This window comes from Caretta caretta, chromosome 6 (genome assembly GCF_965140235.1).
Source record: "Caretta caretta isolate rCarCar2 chromosome 6, rCarCar1.hap1, whole genome shotgun sequence".
Classification (NCBI taxonomy): Eukaryota; Metazoa; Chordata; order Testudines; family Cheloniidae; genus Caretta; species Caretta caretta.
Genome location: NC_134211.1, coordinates 119,205,737 through 119,225,596, shown reverse-complemented (window position 1 = coordinate 119,225,596; position 19,860 = coordinate 119,205,737). Strand labels below are relative to the sequence as shown.

General features: G+C 39.9%; 1 protein-coding gene across 1 annotated transcript in view; it reads right to left on the bottom strand.

Moving 5' to 3' along the window:
- The window catches only part of C6H14orf39 (chromosome 6 C14orf39 homolog), a 52,710-nt gene that overhangs the window by 8,673 nt on the left and 24,177 nt on the right, over positions 1-19,860 (bottom strand). Inside the window, exons 8-16 of the mRNA XM_075130058.1 lie at positions 19,052-19,239; positions 18,536-18,578; positions 16,931-17,051; positions 13,122-13,216; positions 8,731-8,870; positions 8,135-8,214; positions 4,817-4,902; positions 4,642-4,706; positions 2,805-2,875 (exon numbers count right to left, since the gene is read on the bottom strand). Coding sequence (XP_074986159.1) covers positions 2,805-2,875; positions 4,642-4,706; positions 4,817-4,902; positions 8,135-8,214; positions 8,731-8,870; positions 13,122-13,216; positions 16,931-17,051; positions 18,536-18,578; positions 19,052-19,239 — 889 coding nt within the window. The remainder of the gene's footprint in view (positions 1-2,804; positions 2,876-4,641; positions 4,707-4,816; positions 4,903-8,134; positions 8,215-8,730; positions 8,871-13,121; positions 13,217-16,930; positions 17,052-18,535; positions 18,579-19,051; positions 19,240-19,860) is intronic.

Genomic DNA, 19,860 nt, shown 5'->3' with positions numbered 1-19,860 from the left:
TTAAAAATTGTAATTCACTTTGACGAAAAGCTGATGTGCACCAATTTTATAAAGCTATATTTAATGTGTGTGAAAGAGAGATTTTACATATAGCAGAAAGCTGCCACAAACTCCGCATAGTTAAGGTACTGTAGGGAGTCAGGGGATACAATATGGGCTAGAGGACAGAGCAACGGACTGGGAATCCGGAGATCTAGATTAGCCACTGACTTGCTGTGTGACTTCAAACAAGTCATTTCACTTCCTTGGTGTATCTTGTGTATTTAAACTACAAGCTCTTTAGGGCAGGACCTGTCTCTTACTATGTGTTTGTATAGCGCCTAGCACAATGTGCTCATCTCAGTTTGATGTGGTGTGTCCCTGTCCAGCTGTCTCAAATAAAAGGGTTGTTGTCCCATTAGGGTCCCCCACCTAACTAGTAGCAAAGATGGAGAAAGGGAGGAAAGTTTACTTGTACAGAGCAGGGACAAGCAGGAAAGGACTGGACCAGGCAGGAGATCTGCTGACTGGAGGAGTATATGAGGGTGGTATTTATACCCAATGCAGCCCTGGAGACGCTCTCTTTTACCTGAATTGGGCTGGTAGCACCCACCCATAAAATCTGCCTAGGGACCATGTTTCCTCAGGACCTGCTGTGTGCTTATGCTAGATACCCTTTTTTTCTGGAGGTGGGGAAGAAATTTTTCCCTCACCTCGTGATTGGAGGAGGCGGAATGCGTTTTTTTGCCTTCCCCACAGCGGTTCTGGGACCTGGTGGGCTGGGGTTGAGGGGATAAGTTATAATGTCTCATCTCAGTAAGTAAAACTCATGGTGGAGGTCCAAGACATGTACTCATTATGGAAAGAATATGGTTATTGGACAAAAGGGACTAGAAGAGGATCTGAAGGGAATTCTCCGTAAAGAGATCTGAGTAAGCGCGGGTTGGGGCTCTTATGTCTGGTACAGTGGGAAGATGTCCCACCTCTTTTTTAGCTCCTTTCTTGCCTCAGACAAGGGGCGGGCAGGGTACCAGGTTGGGGATTATGTGCCAATGATTAAGAAAATGATGATGACCTGCACTGTACAATTTACTGTCAGATGCGCCCAGATGTTTTAAATGAATAAAGCTGCAACCTAATTAAACCACATGCATTGCCTCCTGTCTTTCTTCTGGCATGGCTGGAAAATGGGGCCTGATCTCAGCTGGGGCCTTTAGCAGTGCTTAATTTGTAATGAAAGAGGTGCCAGCCAGGGCTCAAGCAAATAGGTGCTGGGGCTCAAGCAATTTTTTTACTCTCATAACTGATGTGGCAAGCCCAGAGGCACCAGGCTATGATCTGCCACACCTAGAGGTGCCAGGGCTCAGCCCTGGCAAGCTCTGGCACAAATTAAGCACTGGCTTCTAGGTGCCACTGTGATGTGTCTGTACATAATGAAGTAGAAAGGACAAAAATGTTGAATATCTTATTTTATAGGACAGCTTCTGAGCTTCTGCCAGTGTAGATACAGGGGTCCCAAGATAGAAAGTTTCTGGGAAGAGGTTGAAGTGGCTGAAAGCTGCCACAAGCACCACTCAGCTGCGGGACTATAGGAGTCAGTATAGCCCCAAAATTGGCTAGTGCTGGCTGAGGAAGGGGCATATAGGCAGGATGATTGAGGTATGTGATGAATCAGTGCATCCTCTCAACATCTACCCTCTGTAGAAAATAAATGGCCTTCATGCAGCAAAAGGAACAAGGAAGTATCACCATCTGTCCTTACACCAGGTAAATTTCCTGTATTGCGCAGAGAAATCAACTGTTATATGGAAATATAATTTGTACCTCAGTCTACCACCTTATTTGAACCAGGCTCTGTATACAATTAATTCCCAAACTATTAGTCCAATGGCAATCTGAATGTAGCACATCTCTACCATAATACAAATACAGTAATAAATCAAAATAGGTTCATATTAGGTAACACTCTAATTATTTAGTGACTTTAATTAATACCAAAATCCACAAACATGTACCAGAAAATTTCACAAGTTAATGTTGGCCCACTTGTTGTTTCTAAAAAACAACCAACCAACCAACCAAAGAAGTCCCTGGTTTCTTAATAAAAGTTCTTTATTCAGCCACCTGAAATTCACTGTGCAACAAAAAGCCCATAGCCTCCTGAAGAAAAATTTTATAACAGAAAGGTTCAGAGCTCTTATAGATATAAAACGCACAATTTTCATTACCAGCTGATATGGCTTTCAGTAAAAATTCCCTCCAGGAGGACTAATCTTTAATAATCCAAAACAAAAGAAGACACTAAAGCTTGCTTGCTACAGCAACAACCCCTTTGTTCAATCAGCCACAAAACAGAATCTCAGGGACACTCATATATTATAGTAACCACGTTTTCTCCTCCCTGACAAAACTATAGAATTAAGTCATTTCATTGAGGTCCTAGAGTCACGAACAAGCTGACTGTGCCGAAAGAATGCATGGTATTTCATAGCGATCTGACCACTACCCAAAAACTTTCTTGCCCTGACAGAAAGCTCTACTTTTTACAAGTATCATGAGTATATTAATTAAAAAATTGTCACATCTTGGAGGATATGTAGTGAACTTAAGCTATCTTTAGGGGTGACTTGGATATTGGAGGAACATATCATTTTAAAATTGAAAAAAAAGTCTTTAATGTGCAGATAAATGATTGTATTGAAGGCTGTAAAAACCAAGGACTAAATCCTGCTCTCCTTGTTCTTGCCAGTAGTCTCATTTCAGGCAGAGTAATCTCATTATTCTAAAAAAAATAACTAGTTAAACAAGAAAAATGTTTAACTTACTTGAGATATATACGCAGAATCTTTTGACTTACTTGCTGCTCCCTTATCTGCACATTCAGCATCTTTGTTTCCTATACAAAGAAGTTGGCATTGTTTGTATCACAAATAACAAATAGCATTTATTTTAAAAAAGATAGTTCTTGTAGCTAAAATGAGAAACCTGATATGGGAAAAGGGTACTTGAAAATGTTTACTAACTTTACATTGCTATTCATAGACTCGCAGACTTTAAGGTCAGAAGGGACCACCATGATCTACATATTGTAGGCCACAGAACCTCACCCACCCACTCCTAGAATAGACCTGGCTGAGTTACTGAATCATGATTGAAAGGGTATGTCTACTCTAGCACTTTTGTCAGTAAAACTTTTGTTGGTAAGGAGTGTGAAAAAAACACATCCCTAACTGACATAAGTTTCACTGACAAAAGCATCAGTATGGACAGCGCTATGTTGGCAGGAAATGCTCTTCCATCGACATAGCTACTGCCACTCATTGGCAGTGGTTTAATCATACCAACAGGAGAGCTCTCTCCTGTCGGCATAGAGCAGCTACACAGGAGATCTTACAGCAGCGCATCTGGAGCCGTACACTGTGCCACTGTAAGCTTTGTAGTGTAGACATAGCCAAAGACTTCAAGTTACAGAGACTCCACCATTTACACTAGTTTGGGTAACATTTGTATTGAAGCTGCTGAATTTGTATATTCATCTTACTGATTCTGCAAAGCATTTGATGATGATCAAACCAATTCAAATTCCATGACAATGCTTTTCAAGTGTCCTGTAATCTTAATGGAATCCCACTTTGTGGCCATTTTCCAAGTAGTTTTCCATCATTCTGCCTCTTGTTCCAATATTATGGAAGCACTGCTTAGGCTGCTATCATAATGCCTGGTTTTCTCTGTTCCTCCTGACTGATGCTACTACTCTCTGAGAATGTTAGTAGCAGACACAAGAATAGAAGCAGATCTGCTGATGTGGAAGCATCCCCATACAAGGAATGACAGAGGAATCTCTAGCGATAGGGAAAAAACAAGATGGGAAAGATAAAAGATACAGAGGGAAATGGGAAATGTTATCAGACTTTTTGTCCTAAATTTTAGGATTTACAATGTGAAACTTGCAGTGTCCCACATATTGTGGGTCCTGATCCCACATTGCAGTACTGGGAGGTCTAGGTAGGATCTTCACATATACAAACTGCACTACAATTTCTGACAAGGATTTAACCTGACAATACCATGGAAATACAATTGAAACCAAAACTCAGACTTGTGATTTTAAAATTATTGGTTATCTTCTCTTATTTCTGTTCTAATTTTGTACCTGTTCAGCATGTATCCCACAAATAAATTCCTATTCCCTTACAATTTACCAAAAAAAACTACAGTTACTGTGCCTATTCTCCCAATTCTTCTTTGCCCTCCTATGTCTTTTATTCTCTTATTTAGTGTTTGTTTCCCTTCTATTTATAAGTTATTTATCAGATCTTACTTCGACCATTCTTGACAGCAAAATCACTCAATTTGTTACAGCCCTTTACTTGCCATTTTCTTACACCTTTCTGGCCACTGTTTCAGACACTGGCTTCCATTTTTATGCAGCCAATTTGTGTCTATAATTTCTAAGTCACTTGGATGTCTCAGAACCTCACTGCATCTACAAACCTAAATTGCCTAAGTAACCAAATTGCAGGTGCAAAAATGGAGGCCCAATTTATTCCAGGATGAAAATTTGGCCTCTCATCTTTTTTTATGTCATATGTTTTATCCGGGTATAGAGGAGCTTGCATTTTGATAGCACCTTCCATCCAAAAATCTCAAATAGCCCCTTACCTATTACTGTAGCTTCATTTTCAAACCATTGCTTGCAAGTTGTTTGCTTCTGAGGAACTAGCAACCTAAGAAAACAGAAATAATGCTGCTGTTTGTCTGAATGTGGATTATTTCCATGCAATTCATCTTCATCTATAATTTCAGCAATGAAAACAAGTTTACTAAAAAAAGTTACCTGAACTGCATTTGGTTTTGCAAGCTTGCTATGGATGGAACTTTGGCAATTTTGGGATTGTTAGACCCTGCAGTCTCATTAAATTTCTAGAACACAGGAAATATTTCAAATGAAGGCATTTACAAAATTGTTACTTCAGCAATGATATTTTGACTTTTCCTTAGGCTGTGCAAATTCTGTCCTCTTAACCTCTATTTATAGGTCATAACATGCAAACCTTGTTGTTTTGCTGCTTTTCTTTGGATTACCTCCAGATGAGCATTTTTTCTACAGTATGGATTCCCAAATGATGTCCTTTTGCCAATATGACCTCAACAATGTTGTACAGAGGGGAATATTTCCTGGTTCCTAAAGTAATACTATAATTTCCCTCTTAAAACCTCATTGGCGTCTTTGTGGCAGCATCATGTTCCATGCCCACATTTGATTTGTCTATTAGCAAACCCAAATCATTCTTGGTAGTTATTCCTTCACAGCCATGCAGAGAGTGGGGCCATAGCCTGCCTCCATCTCTAAAGGCCGATGTGTGCACACTCCTAAACTGAGATACAGTGAGCCTGCAGTTCCTGTGTGTTGGGGAGTTCCAGAAAGCAGAACTAATACCGCCCAGCAGAGTTCCCCCTGGGGTGGTCCTACACGCTGTGTGTAGCACATGTCTGTGCCTTAATGGAATGCCTACGTAGCAGAAACACTGTACTTTATAAGGTGCTTAAAGGCTTTTTTTTATTTGCAAAGCACATACCAAAATGAACTGAGCACGAAATAGAGGACACTCATTAACTTATCTCACCCTGTTTGGGATTTTAGAGAATACAGTTAATAGGCTAAATTCTAAGATCAGGTACTCCTGGGCAACACTTTTTAAACCAGTGAGGTTGTACAGGTGTAACAGATGGCAAAATATGGCTAAGTTTGTGTGTTTCCTGTTTCTCTACATCTTTTGCCCTGTGAAGCATTATCCTGCAACTGATGTATGACTTTTACATATTCTGATCATTAAAATCTCCCAGAAAATATTTCATAATTCTGGAACCAGGTAGTTTAGTGGATGCTAAATGCTGTGGGGCCAAAATAGACCTAATTTACTCATGGGTTAGATAGCCTTGTGGTTCAGCGTATCTCTAGATTCACTATCTGAAATATTTTAGCTATGAGACATTTTCAAAACTGATTCACTAGACTCAAAGTGAACAGTGAATCCAAAGTACACCCTATGTTAAGTATCAGTATACTGTGTTTCTACTAAATAACTGGACTTTTTCTCTGCTTAGCCCCCTTTGTTCTATTATGGTGTGTTAAATTATGCCGAGACCTCTTAGACTCCAATCATGCAAAAACATTTACATTTGCTCAACTTTGTCAATAGGGACTATTCACATGCTTAATGTTAAGCCTCTGCATAAACAGGGCCTTAATTAATATTGTATGTATTTGGAACTAATCTGTACCCAGGAAAGAACTAGTTTAACTGTATTGTTCCAGCTATTCCGTCAATTATTTTAATGTTTGGAGAAATGGGAATAGAACTTAACTCATTAAATACAGAAAATTGATGAAGAGAAAACTTATAGAACATAAAAAAAATCTGTACTGATTTCATAATGCTACAATACTGTATATAGTCTGATTCAGTGTAAACCTTTGCTGACAGAAAACAAAAACAATCATTATTCAGCATTTGTGGTTTTCACTCTTCTATAAAGGCATATATGAAATCCAGAAATCAATACTATAATTGGAATAATACTTTGCATGGTCCTTGAAGGGATGACACGACGGGAAATAGGTGGATCTGAGGGCTGAATTATAAACTGGCTTGAAAAAAACCGCAAAACACTAGGATCATTGTGTGTGTATGCATGCACGTGTGAATGTCTTTTTTAAATCAGGTTAGCTATCCAGAGTTCAGCTAATTCAGGTTAAAATAGCAGTGAAAACACAGCAACTTGGCTATTAACTCAGGTTAACAGTTTAATACCAGGCTCCTCTACAGGCTTTGACTGTAGCTGCTAACCAAAGTTAAAAGCCGAGTTGCCATGTCTTCATTGCTGCTTTAACCTAAATTAAGAACATACCCTGTTTTTACAGTGCAGACATACCATGAGACAGTGGACTCCAGTGATATGAGAGCTTTCTGGGACTGAATTGAAAGAAGGAGCCAATAGAAAATCCCACTCCCCTATAGGGATAGAGAATGCTGGGGTTGATAAGAGGAGGAGGGGAAAGAGCCATGTATACCTCTCCCTCTACAGAGAGACAGGGAATACTCCTTTCTCCTAGAAGGAAGAACTGCAGGTAAGAAAACTGCCACAAGCAGTAGGGAAAAGAAAGCCCCCATCACCTTTCTAGTGCTGAAAGATACTCCTCTTTCACTCTTCTAAAAATGCAAAAAGCCACCCTCACCACACACCTAGCTGCCCATAAGTCTACCTTTTCCTTTGACAATTGCTTCAACGTATATCTGTTGCAGTTATGTATTATTAATATTAAATTCTGCAGCAGCACTTTGACATTCGGGGGCAGCATAAAATAAGCAGCTTTCCAAATGAAAAGCCTGTATTCACAATTAAATATAAATACGAATGCTAGATACATTTTACTGATTGCTATTTATTTTAATATTTAGTTCCATAAAATATAAGTTACTGGATGTGCTTTAAGCTGTAATACATTTCAATATACCACAAAATCTGTTTTCCTGGGCATGGGAGGGAGAGACAAAATGTAAGTACAGGTTGTTCCAGTGTATGGAGAGGCTCTGTCTGAGCCTTTAAGATATAGGGCCCCGGTTTATTTTCCCTGTCTAATCTTCAAAACTGAGCTGTCAACCACAGAGTCTAATGTGTCTTGGCGTCAGTTCTTTATTAAATTCTTTATTGGGGTAGCCAGCTGATGATTCTTCAGTGATTCAGGAACATGCCCCTGTTTTAGGATGCCAAGATCTTGCTAAACATGCCCAAGTGAATCTTCTGATGTCATTTAAAAGACTTGGATAGCATGTATGAGTGCGTAAGGCATAGTCATAGACCTGGATTTTGAAAAAGAGGGCAATGGTGGAATGCATTGTATGATGACCAATCTCATTTCATAATGGCCATCAGAGACTAAAAGCATTCAGTCACTAGTGACTTGAGTTTGATTTGAAATAGCAACCCTAGGGGGAAAGATTCTCTACCCTATTACCAAATCCTGAGCCATCTACATCCCTGTGTTATCTAGTTTTAATATACAGTATCCCTGGAAATATTTAAGTGCTTTTAATTTAAACAAATAAAACACATTCTGTGGCATCATGTCCTCAAGTGGAGAACTGCATACCTGTATTTCATTGTCCATTTGGCTCAAGGAAATACTAGCAATGCCTGAATGGTCCATGGAATTGTTTCTTTCTTCTCCACCTGCATTATTCAATAAACATTACTTAACATTGTTAGCAGTATTATATTTAAACAGTGTGCCATAATTAAATTGAACTTGTGAATAAAACTAATCAACTTGGCATTTAATATGGATCTGAGGGAAATGTATTGCACAGTATAGAAGTACCAGGCGATTTACTGTAAACTAATGTATGCTGTTATTGTATTTTATTTGTATTTGAAAAATTTTATCAATGCAAAATTTCTAATATTTCAATACTTTGTACTGGATTTACCTAAAATGAGTAAAATACTATCATGTCCCTTATGGCAGAGAAGAGACAAGAATCAGAGGTGGGGGAGATTTTCAAAGCACAAAGGGCAGTAAGACGTCCAACTCCCATTGAAAGTCCAAATTTAGTGCCATAGTAGAGACTGTTGATTAGATAAGTTACTATGGTTTCTATATTTTCATTACTTTTTGAACCAAATTCCACACACCCCTGGCCCCCCACAAAACAAATAAAAGAAAATCATTAGAAACACACACTGCACCTGTTTCTGTCCTTTGCGAAGACAGTCTAAAGGTCTGTACAGATTGGACTAATTTCTGAGGAATGCAAGGCAGACGTAATGGTTTATACTGTTGATTTTTCCCATTTAATAAATGTAGATTTCCAATCTCTTCAAACATCCTAAATTAAAAATGGAGTTAACAATTAAAAATGAAATTTAGTAAAACATGACTATTCTAAGTGGAGTTTTCAAAGGTGTTTTCCTCCCAAGAGCCACACTTCAAGAAAGATCCAAACCCTTTTAGCCCAGAAATCCATCAGATTTCAAACTTTCCTTAAAGCTTGCAAACCAAGCATCAAGAGGTCTTGAAGACAGCAGAAGCTGAAAGTAGCAATGGCTTGATCATAACTAAAGGGACACAGTCAATTTGAAAGTATGTCATTATAAAAGAAAAAAATAAAAGTAGTTTCAGGTACCTGCCCTCAAGTCCTCTTTGCATTATTTTGTCATTTTGAAATAAAAATTTCCTAATTAAAAACAAAAGTTTTTCCTTCCATGTTGCTGTCTGAAAGACCCACATAACACAGCAACACACTCACAAAAGAGGAAACTTTGACTTGATCTATCAGTGCACTTAAGCACATGAACGCAAGTGTTTACTTTAAGCAAGTGAATAATTCCAGTGAAGTCAATGGGACTACTCACAGGCTTAAAGTTACGCATATGCTTATTGCTTTGCTGGATTGAGGCATAATGAACTAAACAGGTGATCATACACCAAGTGCTGTCTAATGCACAAAATAAACGAACTGCGGGAAAAGAGAAGAATCTTTCGGCTATAGTATTCATATGTATTACTTCTAGCAATAGTGGATACTAAATCTTCCAAAAGAAGTGTGATATTAAAGCTTATGGTGTCATTTTAAGATGTCATAGAAATCAATGCATGGCAAGTGCTGAAAAGCAACCATGGATAAAGTTGGAGATAAACTGAGAGCTTTTGCTAGGACTACTTAGGTGCATTTTGTTCAGGACTAGTCTGTTTGGTGACACCTTGTTGAGGCCTTCATTCTGCACTGAATTGGACAAGGCTGTGATATAATGGCGGTTATGAGCAAAAACTACCTGATACTACAGGCCAGATTTTTAAAGGTATTTAGATACCTAAAGATGCAATTGGGTGCCTAGTGGGATGTTCAAAAGCCAGTGGGAGCTAGGCATCCAGGTGCTTTTGAAATCTTTAGGTGCCTAAATACCTTTAACAATCCGGCCCTATGGGAATAAAGTATTTTTACATTATTTATCATTCCAGGAAAATACATCTTTCAATCACAGCTACTGAAACAAGACTTCAGTGACACGTCATAATTTCTTAAGATGACAAAGATAAATATATAAATGAAGTCTTAGGAATAAAGACCTTCAAATCAGCTTGGAGTTAAACTTAACACATATACAAGGTGGTTATATACTTCCCCCCTAAAAATGCCATTGAAAAATCCATAGGAATCATATGGTCTTTCCTTCTCTCTGACTTAATTGATAATCATTAAATGAAAAAAATCAAACTACAGACTGAAGTTCAAAAGCTTCAAAATTGCAGCACAAACAAAAAGGATAATTTTTCTTCAGTATCTACTTCAGCTATACTGTTATTAGTCATCTGATTAGATAAGAAATCTTTATCTTGACCATAATTGCAAAACAGATAATTCTTTTGTTTTTTTGCAGATGGCAAAAGTAGAGGCTCTAAAGCCAAAATAAAATCTCATGTCCACAGCAGTAATTTCTTTATCCTAGCTTGATGAAGCTGCGAGACATCAGTGAACATGGCCTTGTCTTCACTACAATATTTATTGTGTTAGAACACAACCTTGAAGAGCCTCATTAACACAATGCTCACGGTGACTTTGCAGTCAGCATAGACAAAGACAAGTAGTGCTGAGTATTTTTAACCATGACTAGCTGACATGATGCTGAACATGACTTGTCCTTACCTACAGCGCCTGTGCTTTCATGGTTGGCACTGACTCTTCAAGGTCATGTTCTAAATTTCATAGTACAGACAAGCCCCTTATGAATATTTTTATTCTGGAACATATCATGAACTTTTTCCTTTTTCCTAGTAAATAAAATCTAATCAGTCATGATCTAGAGAGGATGAAAGAATTACAATTACAGTCAATGGAATAGGCTTTCCAGACAGCTTTGACAAAAATCTCTTATTTGGGAAACAAATATTGTAGATACTCAAAGGGAGAATTAAAATCTTTAGTCAAATTGGGAAACAATTGTGCACTTTGTCTCTCAAACAATTTTGGCAGCACGCAAGCTGATTTTCAGTCGCACTCACACTGCCCGGGTCCTGGCCAGCAGTCCCAGGGGCTCTGCTGCCAGCCTGGGGTACCATCCACCGACCCCGTCAGCAACGGTTCTGTCCGCCAGCCCCAGATCCCAGGGGCTCTGTTGCTGGCCTGGGGAACCGGCCGCCAGCCCCTGCCAGCTGGGGTTCCTTCCGCCGGCCCCGCTCAGCCTGCTGCTGGCTCCGGGTCCTGGCCACCAGTCCGGGGGGCTCTGCGGCTGGCCTGGGGTACCGGCCGCCAGCCCCCTGCTAGCTGGGGTTTGCCGGCCCCTCTCAGCCCGGTCCAGGGGGCTCTGCTGCTGGCCTGGGGTACCGGTTGCTGGTCCCGCTCAGCCTGCTGCCCGGCCCCAGGTCCCAGCCACCGGTCTGGGGGACTCTGCTGCCGGCCTGGTGTCCCGGCCGCTGGCCCGAGACTCTGCTCCTGGCCTTGGTCCAGGGCTCTGCAGCTGCCCCCAGCTGTGGCCCTCTGGCCCCAGCCTGGGGCAGTGAGGGGTGCAGACAGGGCCAAGAGGGGGAGCAGCTCAGCTTGGATCGTATGGATTCTTATTACTGGCACGTGAAACCTTAAATTAGAGTGAATAAATGAAGACTCGGCACACCACTTCTGAAAGGTTGCCGACCCCTGACCTAGAGCATAAACACCACATGTGTCAGTGTCATTTTTTAATACTTTGACCTTTCTGAGCAATAGCACATTATCTATAACTGATAAACAGAGGGTGGGATTTCTCAAAAGAGACTGAGTCACTTGGGAGCACACATCCCTTTGAAAAATCAAAGGAATCTGTGTTCCTAAATTACTTAGGTCCAGGTCCTCAAAGGTATTTAGGTACCTAATTCACACTTAAATGAATGAGAGAAATTTGAGGATCTGGATCTTAAGTGTTTTTGACAATCCCACCTGAAGAGTTTCAGTTCGTTCTTATTTAGTCTTGACTACTGTTAGCCTTTTTTGCTTCTCTTTATTTCTGAAGTCTTACCAACAAAAGGGGGGAAAAGGAGACAGGGATGCACGCTAACATATTTATTCAGGTGCAACTGATGTACATGTCCAAATAATCAGAAATTATTTGAACACATCCTAAGTCTGTGAGAAGACATAAACAGAGACTTCAATGAGTGGAGATTTCTGGAAGAGATTTCAAGGATAGTAAAAATGATAAATGCTTCCATTTTTTGTCTCATAAACACTAATTTAAAAGCTTTAAAAATATATCATGTTCATTTTACAAGGAGATCATAATGCAAGACAATTTAATGCACAAGGATCAGGTCAGGTCCTTAAGACATACTAGGTGTACATGACCACTGACTAATTTACTAAGCCATTAATCCTGTCTATACAGCTTTCAATCATGCATTTTTTTAAGAATTAAATTAGGGTTTAGATTTCTTAAGTGGCTCAAAAAATGAACTGATCACAGATGACATTTGGAAGCCTATAAAACCTGGATTGTTAGTTATGCACCAAATATTTACAACTCTTTTTGTGTGGCAAAGACGACGTGGCTGTTACTTCTGATTTCACAATAACTGCAGCAATATTCAACAGCTGCAACATGTATACATAAATCTAAGCAGTGGTGGTGTGAATCAAAGACCAACACCTAACAGATTTGAATAAGATGTCTTCAGACAGATTCAGCTTTTTAAAATCAAGTGTTCCCCAGCTTTTACTAAAAACCCAAGATATATGAAATTTTATTAAATAATTAAATCCCTTTGTGTTGAGATGAGATGTGCAGCAGTCATAGCCACAACCATGGGTGTAGTTTGGGGAGCAGGAGGTGTACTGTCCCCCGAAAGTGCAAGCCTCGGGCAGGCACAGAATTCCACCCCCTCTCCCTGACGCATAGCCCCATTTGCCTGACAGGAGCTGCCCCCCCATAGACAGAAGTCAGACTACACCAATGGGCTGGTGAAGCCACTGTGGAGAAGCTGAGCTGGTTCTCTGCACAGGACTGTGGGAAAATTCTAGTGCCACAGAGATCCCAGGCTCTATACAGGGTTCCAGGCTTTGCCCCATCACACTTATCTACAGACTGTAGAACTGAGTTTAAAAGTTTACCTTTCTTTAAACTCCTTCCTTTTCTCTAGATTTTTTTTATTTTTTCCTTCAATAATTTTAGAATGATTTTGATCTTCTGTACTCCTTTCAAACTGCTTAAAAATTAATGAATAAAATAAATGTCAAAAGTTGAAAAATATTAACTCCCTGCCACAGACGTCTGCTGATGTTGCTAAATCCATTCATAGTTAGGAGCTCTTTAGCTCTTTAATTATTATAACATGACTGTCCCTAAGCCATTTTATTAAGTGTTTATCCAGAGCCCTGCACAGTGGGACCTTCTCTGATTGGGGTCCTTAGGCACTACGGTAATACAAATAAATAAATAAATAAAACTCAAATAGGGACTGACTCTGTTCCTACTGCACTTTTGACTTAATTTTTGCCATTGACTTTAATGGAATCAGGACTGTCCCTTAGTTTATAGAACTGCAATGCAGCTTCTTGATCATTTTTATGCCTGTGATACAATGAAGTTGTATCAGTGATGGATCAATTTAGGCTATTGTTCCCCTTCAAAATCCTTTATCAATCTGCAGCAAGCCAGCAAGTAGCAAATTAATAGAAATATATCAAAAGAAGAGCAAATAATAAAGAATTGGACTAATATATACAGGAAACATGAAACCAATATCAGATAAAACAAAAATATCTGTCCTAATGCTAAATCTTTACATGGGAGAATAATCTTTCTTCCCATAGCTTCCACATTTACAAAGAGATGTGTATGTTTTAGATAATCCGATACTTTTATGTGATTTCCAATTCTCACACCTTCATAGTGGAACTATAAGAGTCTATATTAAAAATTCATTAACATTTCATTCTTTTTTGGTTAACGTGCATAAATGTATTACAATAATTCCAACAAGGCATCAACTACATAATGCTATACTCAGGTTGAAGACTAATTTCCCAGCTTCTAAAGTTTTGGGAGTCTTCAGGAAGAACTCAGGATAAACTGTTCAGGAAGATATCACCAAGAGGTCCTGGACTGGAGAAAATTTCCCAAGCATTTAAGGAATTCCAAATTCCCATACAGTATATATTTTATTATGCTAAAAGTATTCTGGATGAAACACTACTGACCGTGAGCTAACCTGGATATTATGGGCCATACTGTGCCTTACTGCCACTGCCCACAATCTCAGGGTGCAGAGGAGCCACAGGGCAACAGAAGGAATTTTGGTTAAGTTAGCCAAAATGCCTCCTGGGCAGTGCATGCTGGAGTATCCACTGACAGGTATACAGTGTGCCTTCCTCCACACCAAGCCAGCTCAGTTGAGCAGTGTGTTAGGAGTGTGGGGCAATGGCTCTGTCCTTACACACACCTTGTTAGGAAGAAGAAAAGGAGTACTTGTGGCACCACAGAGACTAACAAATTTATTTGAGCATGAGCTTTCGTGAGCTACAGCTCACTTCATCGGATGCATTCAGTGGAAAATACAGTGGGGAGATTTATATACATAGAGTACATGAAACAATGGGTGTTACCATACACACTGTAAGGAGAGTGATCAGTTAAGGTGAGCTATTACCAGCAGGAGAGCCGGGGGAGAGGGGGAAGGACCTTTTGTAGTGATAATCAAGGTGGGCCATTTCCAGCAGTTGACAAGAATGTCTGAGGAACAGTGGGAGGGCGGGGGGGAATAAACATGGGGAAATAGTTTTACTTTGTGTAATGACCCATCCACTCCCAGTCTCTATTCAAGCCTAAGTTAATTGTATCCAGTTTGCATATTAATTCCTATTCAGCAGTCTCTCACTGGAGTCTGTTTCTGAAGTTTTTTTGTTGAAGAATTGCCACATTTAGGTCTGTAATCAAGTGACCAAAGAGATTGAAGTGTTCTCCACTTGCTTGATAGAGATCGTGTAAGTGTTTGGCTGATGTGATTAGGCCCTATGATGGTCACATAAACACCACCCTATACCGGAAACCTACTGACCGCTATTCCTACCTACCTGCCTCCAGCTTTCATCCAGACCACACCACATGATCCATTGTCTACAGCCAAGCTCTACGATACAACTGCATTTGCTCCAACCCCTCAGACAGAGACAAACACCTACACGATCTCTATCAAGCATTCTTACAACTACAATACCCACCTGCTGAAGTGAAGAAACAGATTGACAGAGCCAGAAGAGTACCCAGAAGTCACCTACTACAGGACAGGCCCAACAAAGAAAATAACAGAACGCCACTAGCCATCATCTTCAGCCCCCAACTAAAACCTCTCCAACGCATCATCAAGGATCTACAACCTGTCCTGAAGGACGAGCCATCACTCTCATGGATCTTGGGAGACAGGCCAGTCCTTGCTTCCAGACAGGCCCCAACCTGAAGCAAATACTCACCAGCAACCACACACACCACACCACAGAACCACTAACCCAGGAACCTATCCTTGCAACAAAGCCCGTTGCCAACTGTGTCCACATATCTATTCAGGGGACACCATCACAGGGCCTAATCATATCAGCCGCACTATCAGAGGCTCGTTCACCTGCACATCTACCAATGTGATATATGCCATCATGTGCCAGCAATGCCCCTCTGCCATGTACATTGGTCAAACTGGACAGTCTCATTCATCCATAAATGAATAAATGGATACAAATCAGACGTCAAGAATTATAACTTTCAAAAACCAGTTGGAGAACACTTCAATCTCTTTGGTCACTTGATTACAGACCTAAATGTGGCAATTCTTCAACAAAAAAACTTCAGAAACAGACTCCAATGAGAGACTGCTGAATAGGAATTAATATGCAAACTGGATACAATTAACTTAGGCTTGAATAGAGACTGGGAGTGGATGGGTCATTACACAAAGTAAAACTATTTCCCCATGTTTATTCCCCCCCGCCCTCCCACTGTTCCTCAGACATTCTTGTCAACTGCTGGAAATGGCCCACCTTGATTATCACTACAAAAGGTCCTTCCCCCTCTCCTCCGGCTCTCCTGCTGGTAATAGCTCACCTTAACTGATCACTCTCCTTACAGTGTGTATGGTGACACCCATTGTTTCATGTTCTCTGTGTATATAAATCTCCCCACTGTATTTTCCACTGAATGCATCTGATGAAGTGAGCTGTCGCTCACGAAAGCTTATGCTCAAATAAATTTGTTAGTCTCTAAGGTGCCACAAGTACTCCTTTTCTTTTTGCGAATACAAACTAACACGACTGCTACTCTGAAACTCGTTAGGAAGGTGGACCTAGCTGGGAGCAGTGCTTCTGGTACTCAACGGGATTATGTTTAGCTCTGGTGCAAAGGCACAAGCTGTGGAGATGAGGATCATCTGAGACTGAGAATTATCTAGCATTACATCTATTCAAAAGAGAACAGGAATGTTTGCCATTCTGACAATGAACTCCATATTTAGGTACAATGCATTCATATTCACAAGGTTAACTTGAAACATCTTAAATGCCAGCAGGAGCTGGGAGCACTGTGGCTCATTTAGGAATGGCACTGATAGGTTTGGCCTTCTTGAGCTGGAAGAGAGGCCACCATGACACTGTGCCTTGAGGAAAATGATGGTGTAAGCTGAGATCAATATAAGGGAATCCTCAAGAGTCCATAAATTCATGGAGTCACATTACCCCCTTTCCTAAATAGAACACTTACAATGCAACAGAAACAATACAGTAATTACTCATTCTGGAGTCATCCTGTGTGCTAAGAAACACAATATACCGTTATCACTACAGAAAGACACAGTGACATATTAGTGTATATCCATGCATATACAAATGTAAAATACAATTGTATATAATTAAATTATATATTAATACACTGTTACCTGTTTGAAATAATTAATTTTCATTTCTACTTCATCTGCTTCTTTCTCTAGTTCAAAAGATTTCTGGGTAAAAACTGCAGCATGCTTGAAGACGTCTTGTGTTTTTTCCCTCAGATAAGCACTTTTATGTTAAAGAATCAGTGAGTATCGTATGTATGACATGACATGTTTGACAGTCATGTCAAAGAATACAGACATTAAACTATTAAATCTGTATGTATATTATACTGAAAAAGTTTCTATCTACACAGTCTATGAATTACACCTATATGATCCCTATAAGGGGTAAAATTCCCACTGGGTCATATGCTGAAGTCCTATACTCAGGGTCTGAATGTCACCTGCACTGTTAAAACCTGCTGTAGGGAGATTTGGGGGAGGAAATCTTAGTGATGATTTGTTTTTGGAGATTTTCCTACATTGTCTGTCAGGGGAGTAGAGTGTGTCCACTCACAAAAAAAGGGTACAAGGGCCACCCACAAGCCTGCAGAATCAAGGAGACCAGGGTCATCTACGTGCAGGCTATGTGCCTCCACATTAGTGTTGAATCCACTGGAGCTGCACTAACAGGGACTCCCTGCTGGTCACAGTAAGGGACTGGGCACTAGAAGTACTCTGGGACTGTACTCCCTTTTCCAGATAAGGTACATGGAGTCCCAGCCCACCCAATCACACCCTTATCCCCTCAGTGCAGACACTGGATATACTGAAAGAGTTCTGCCACACCCAGGTGGTGGTGGGGGTGCTGAAGAGTTGGCTGATCTCCCATAATGTGCAGAAATGGGGAGATTCATGAAAGGGCAACCCCTCTGAGGTAAGGATCTGGCCCAGAGTTTTTACTCAATCCTTAGGCAAACTCCCTTTAAAGCCAATGGGAGTTTTGTATGAGTAAGTTCTGAGGGCCAGAGGTTTCCTTAATTGTATGCATGTAACTGCCATTTTAACTAAAAAGGGGTGTGAATGGGTAAGAAATGGCAGTATTTGACCAGTAAGTGGGAAGAGGGGTCCAGCCAGCTACACAGCACTGTTTCCAACATGTGTGCGCACACACACCTATTTCCTGGAGCCCTTTCGGATTCCAGATCCACAGTGGAGAGACAGTGAGGTTCAGCGGAACCCTTTTGGATTGAAGAAAAGCATTTCCTCCCCCAAGCTGCTCTGGAGGTTACCTTGTAGTGCAGCTACAATGTAGTTATGCAGGTGGGTGCTTCAGGGGCCTTGGAGCCAGTGCAGAGGCATATGCTATATGTGCAGATAGCCTCAGCAGACTCTTGAGTCAAGGTCTGGAGACTAAATCTTCTTATTCTTCCATGGTGTAGCAAAGCCCCACCCTTCTCTATTGGAAGATTTTGATAAAAACTTCATGAAAGGAACCTCAGTTTTCTTCCTCCAGGGGCCCCACTCATGGAGGGTACTATTTGGCCCTCAATTTTCCCTCGGGCAAAACTCCTGCAGAAATAATGTCTAAGTGTAAAGCTGTAATTTAATTACAGTAATTTCTTGTGGCTATTATCACATTCAAGGCTACAAAGATAGTGAAAAAGCCAAACAAACTTTTCTACCAACCAGCCAGTAAAGAATGCATAGAGAATGTGTCATGGATACATCTGTAATGCCCAATCAGAAAGTGACCTAAAAGGAGCAGGCTCTGAAAAAATAAAGTTGCATTTTAGGATGTTCATTCACTAATGTCATATTCTTTGCAAAGACAATTAATATATAATATTAATTGGTTGGGGAAGCACTTTGCGTTTATGCTGAAGTGCTGTACAGAAGAGCAATATAATACAGATGTAGAATAACAATACTAGGAACAGCATAAAATAAATGTTTGAAAATTAACTTCAAAATAGTAAAAGAAGCCTCCAGTGCAATGGAATACTCTAAGGACCTGTTACCACAAGCCAAAGGACATGTGGCCTAGAGGAATGAGCACTCAGAAAGCCCTGTGTTGAAATCCAGGTTTTGCCACTGACTCCATTTGTATAATGGAGAAAATAATTCTTACCTATGAAGGAGATTAATTAGTTAATGTTTGTACAATGCTTTTAATTTGCAATGCACTATAAATTATTATTATTTAGATTATACCAATAGTGTACAATATGGTAATACTGGTACCTAAAATATCCAGAAGGGTAGCTTCCTTCCATTTAAATTGTTCAGAATGTTTCAGAACTCTATTCTGGATTTCTTCAATCTCTTTTTTTTTCATATAATATTCCTGAGCAAGAGCATTTTCTGCATATTTTGCTTTGTGTTGTTTCAAAATCTCTTTATACTGATTCATGTGATCCTGATACATTTTCCTGTTAAAACAACAAAGTGGAATAATGTTTTGATTCAGAATATTTCTTGCATTGATGTATTGTAAGTCATTTAACTTAAGAAAGAAGTTAATTATGTAAAAAAAAAAATCAACAAAATTAGATCTGTTACTCTGTTGAAAAAGGTCAGGTTATAATTAGTACAACCTTATCTGGCTGTAATTATTCCCTTTCATGGAATACTATGCAGTACAAAACAGAGTACACAGTTGTGAAATGAAAACAATAAGTTCTCATTGTTCTGAAAGTGATGCAGAATATACATGTTCAAAGACAGCTTTGCAGCATTCAGATGGTTTCATTTTTATATGGCTTAACATAAAACATACAGGAGGCCAAATTCTCTTTCAATGGAGCTGAACCAATTTATGGCCCAGCTTCCTTAAGTGCTTCTCAGCTTTCTATGTTAACAAACAGGGGCCTAATTCATAACTCGTTTAAGGGCTTTCTCTTAGGAGGTACTGAGCACTCTGAAAGCACAAAAATTAGTCCCATTAAATGGAACTATTCACATTGCTTAAACATTTTGCTGGATAAGGCCAGAACACTCACCAGTTGGCAGGACTGACCCCGAAATCAATTTTATGCTGGTATAAATCCAGT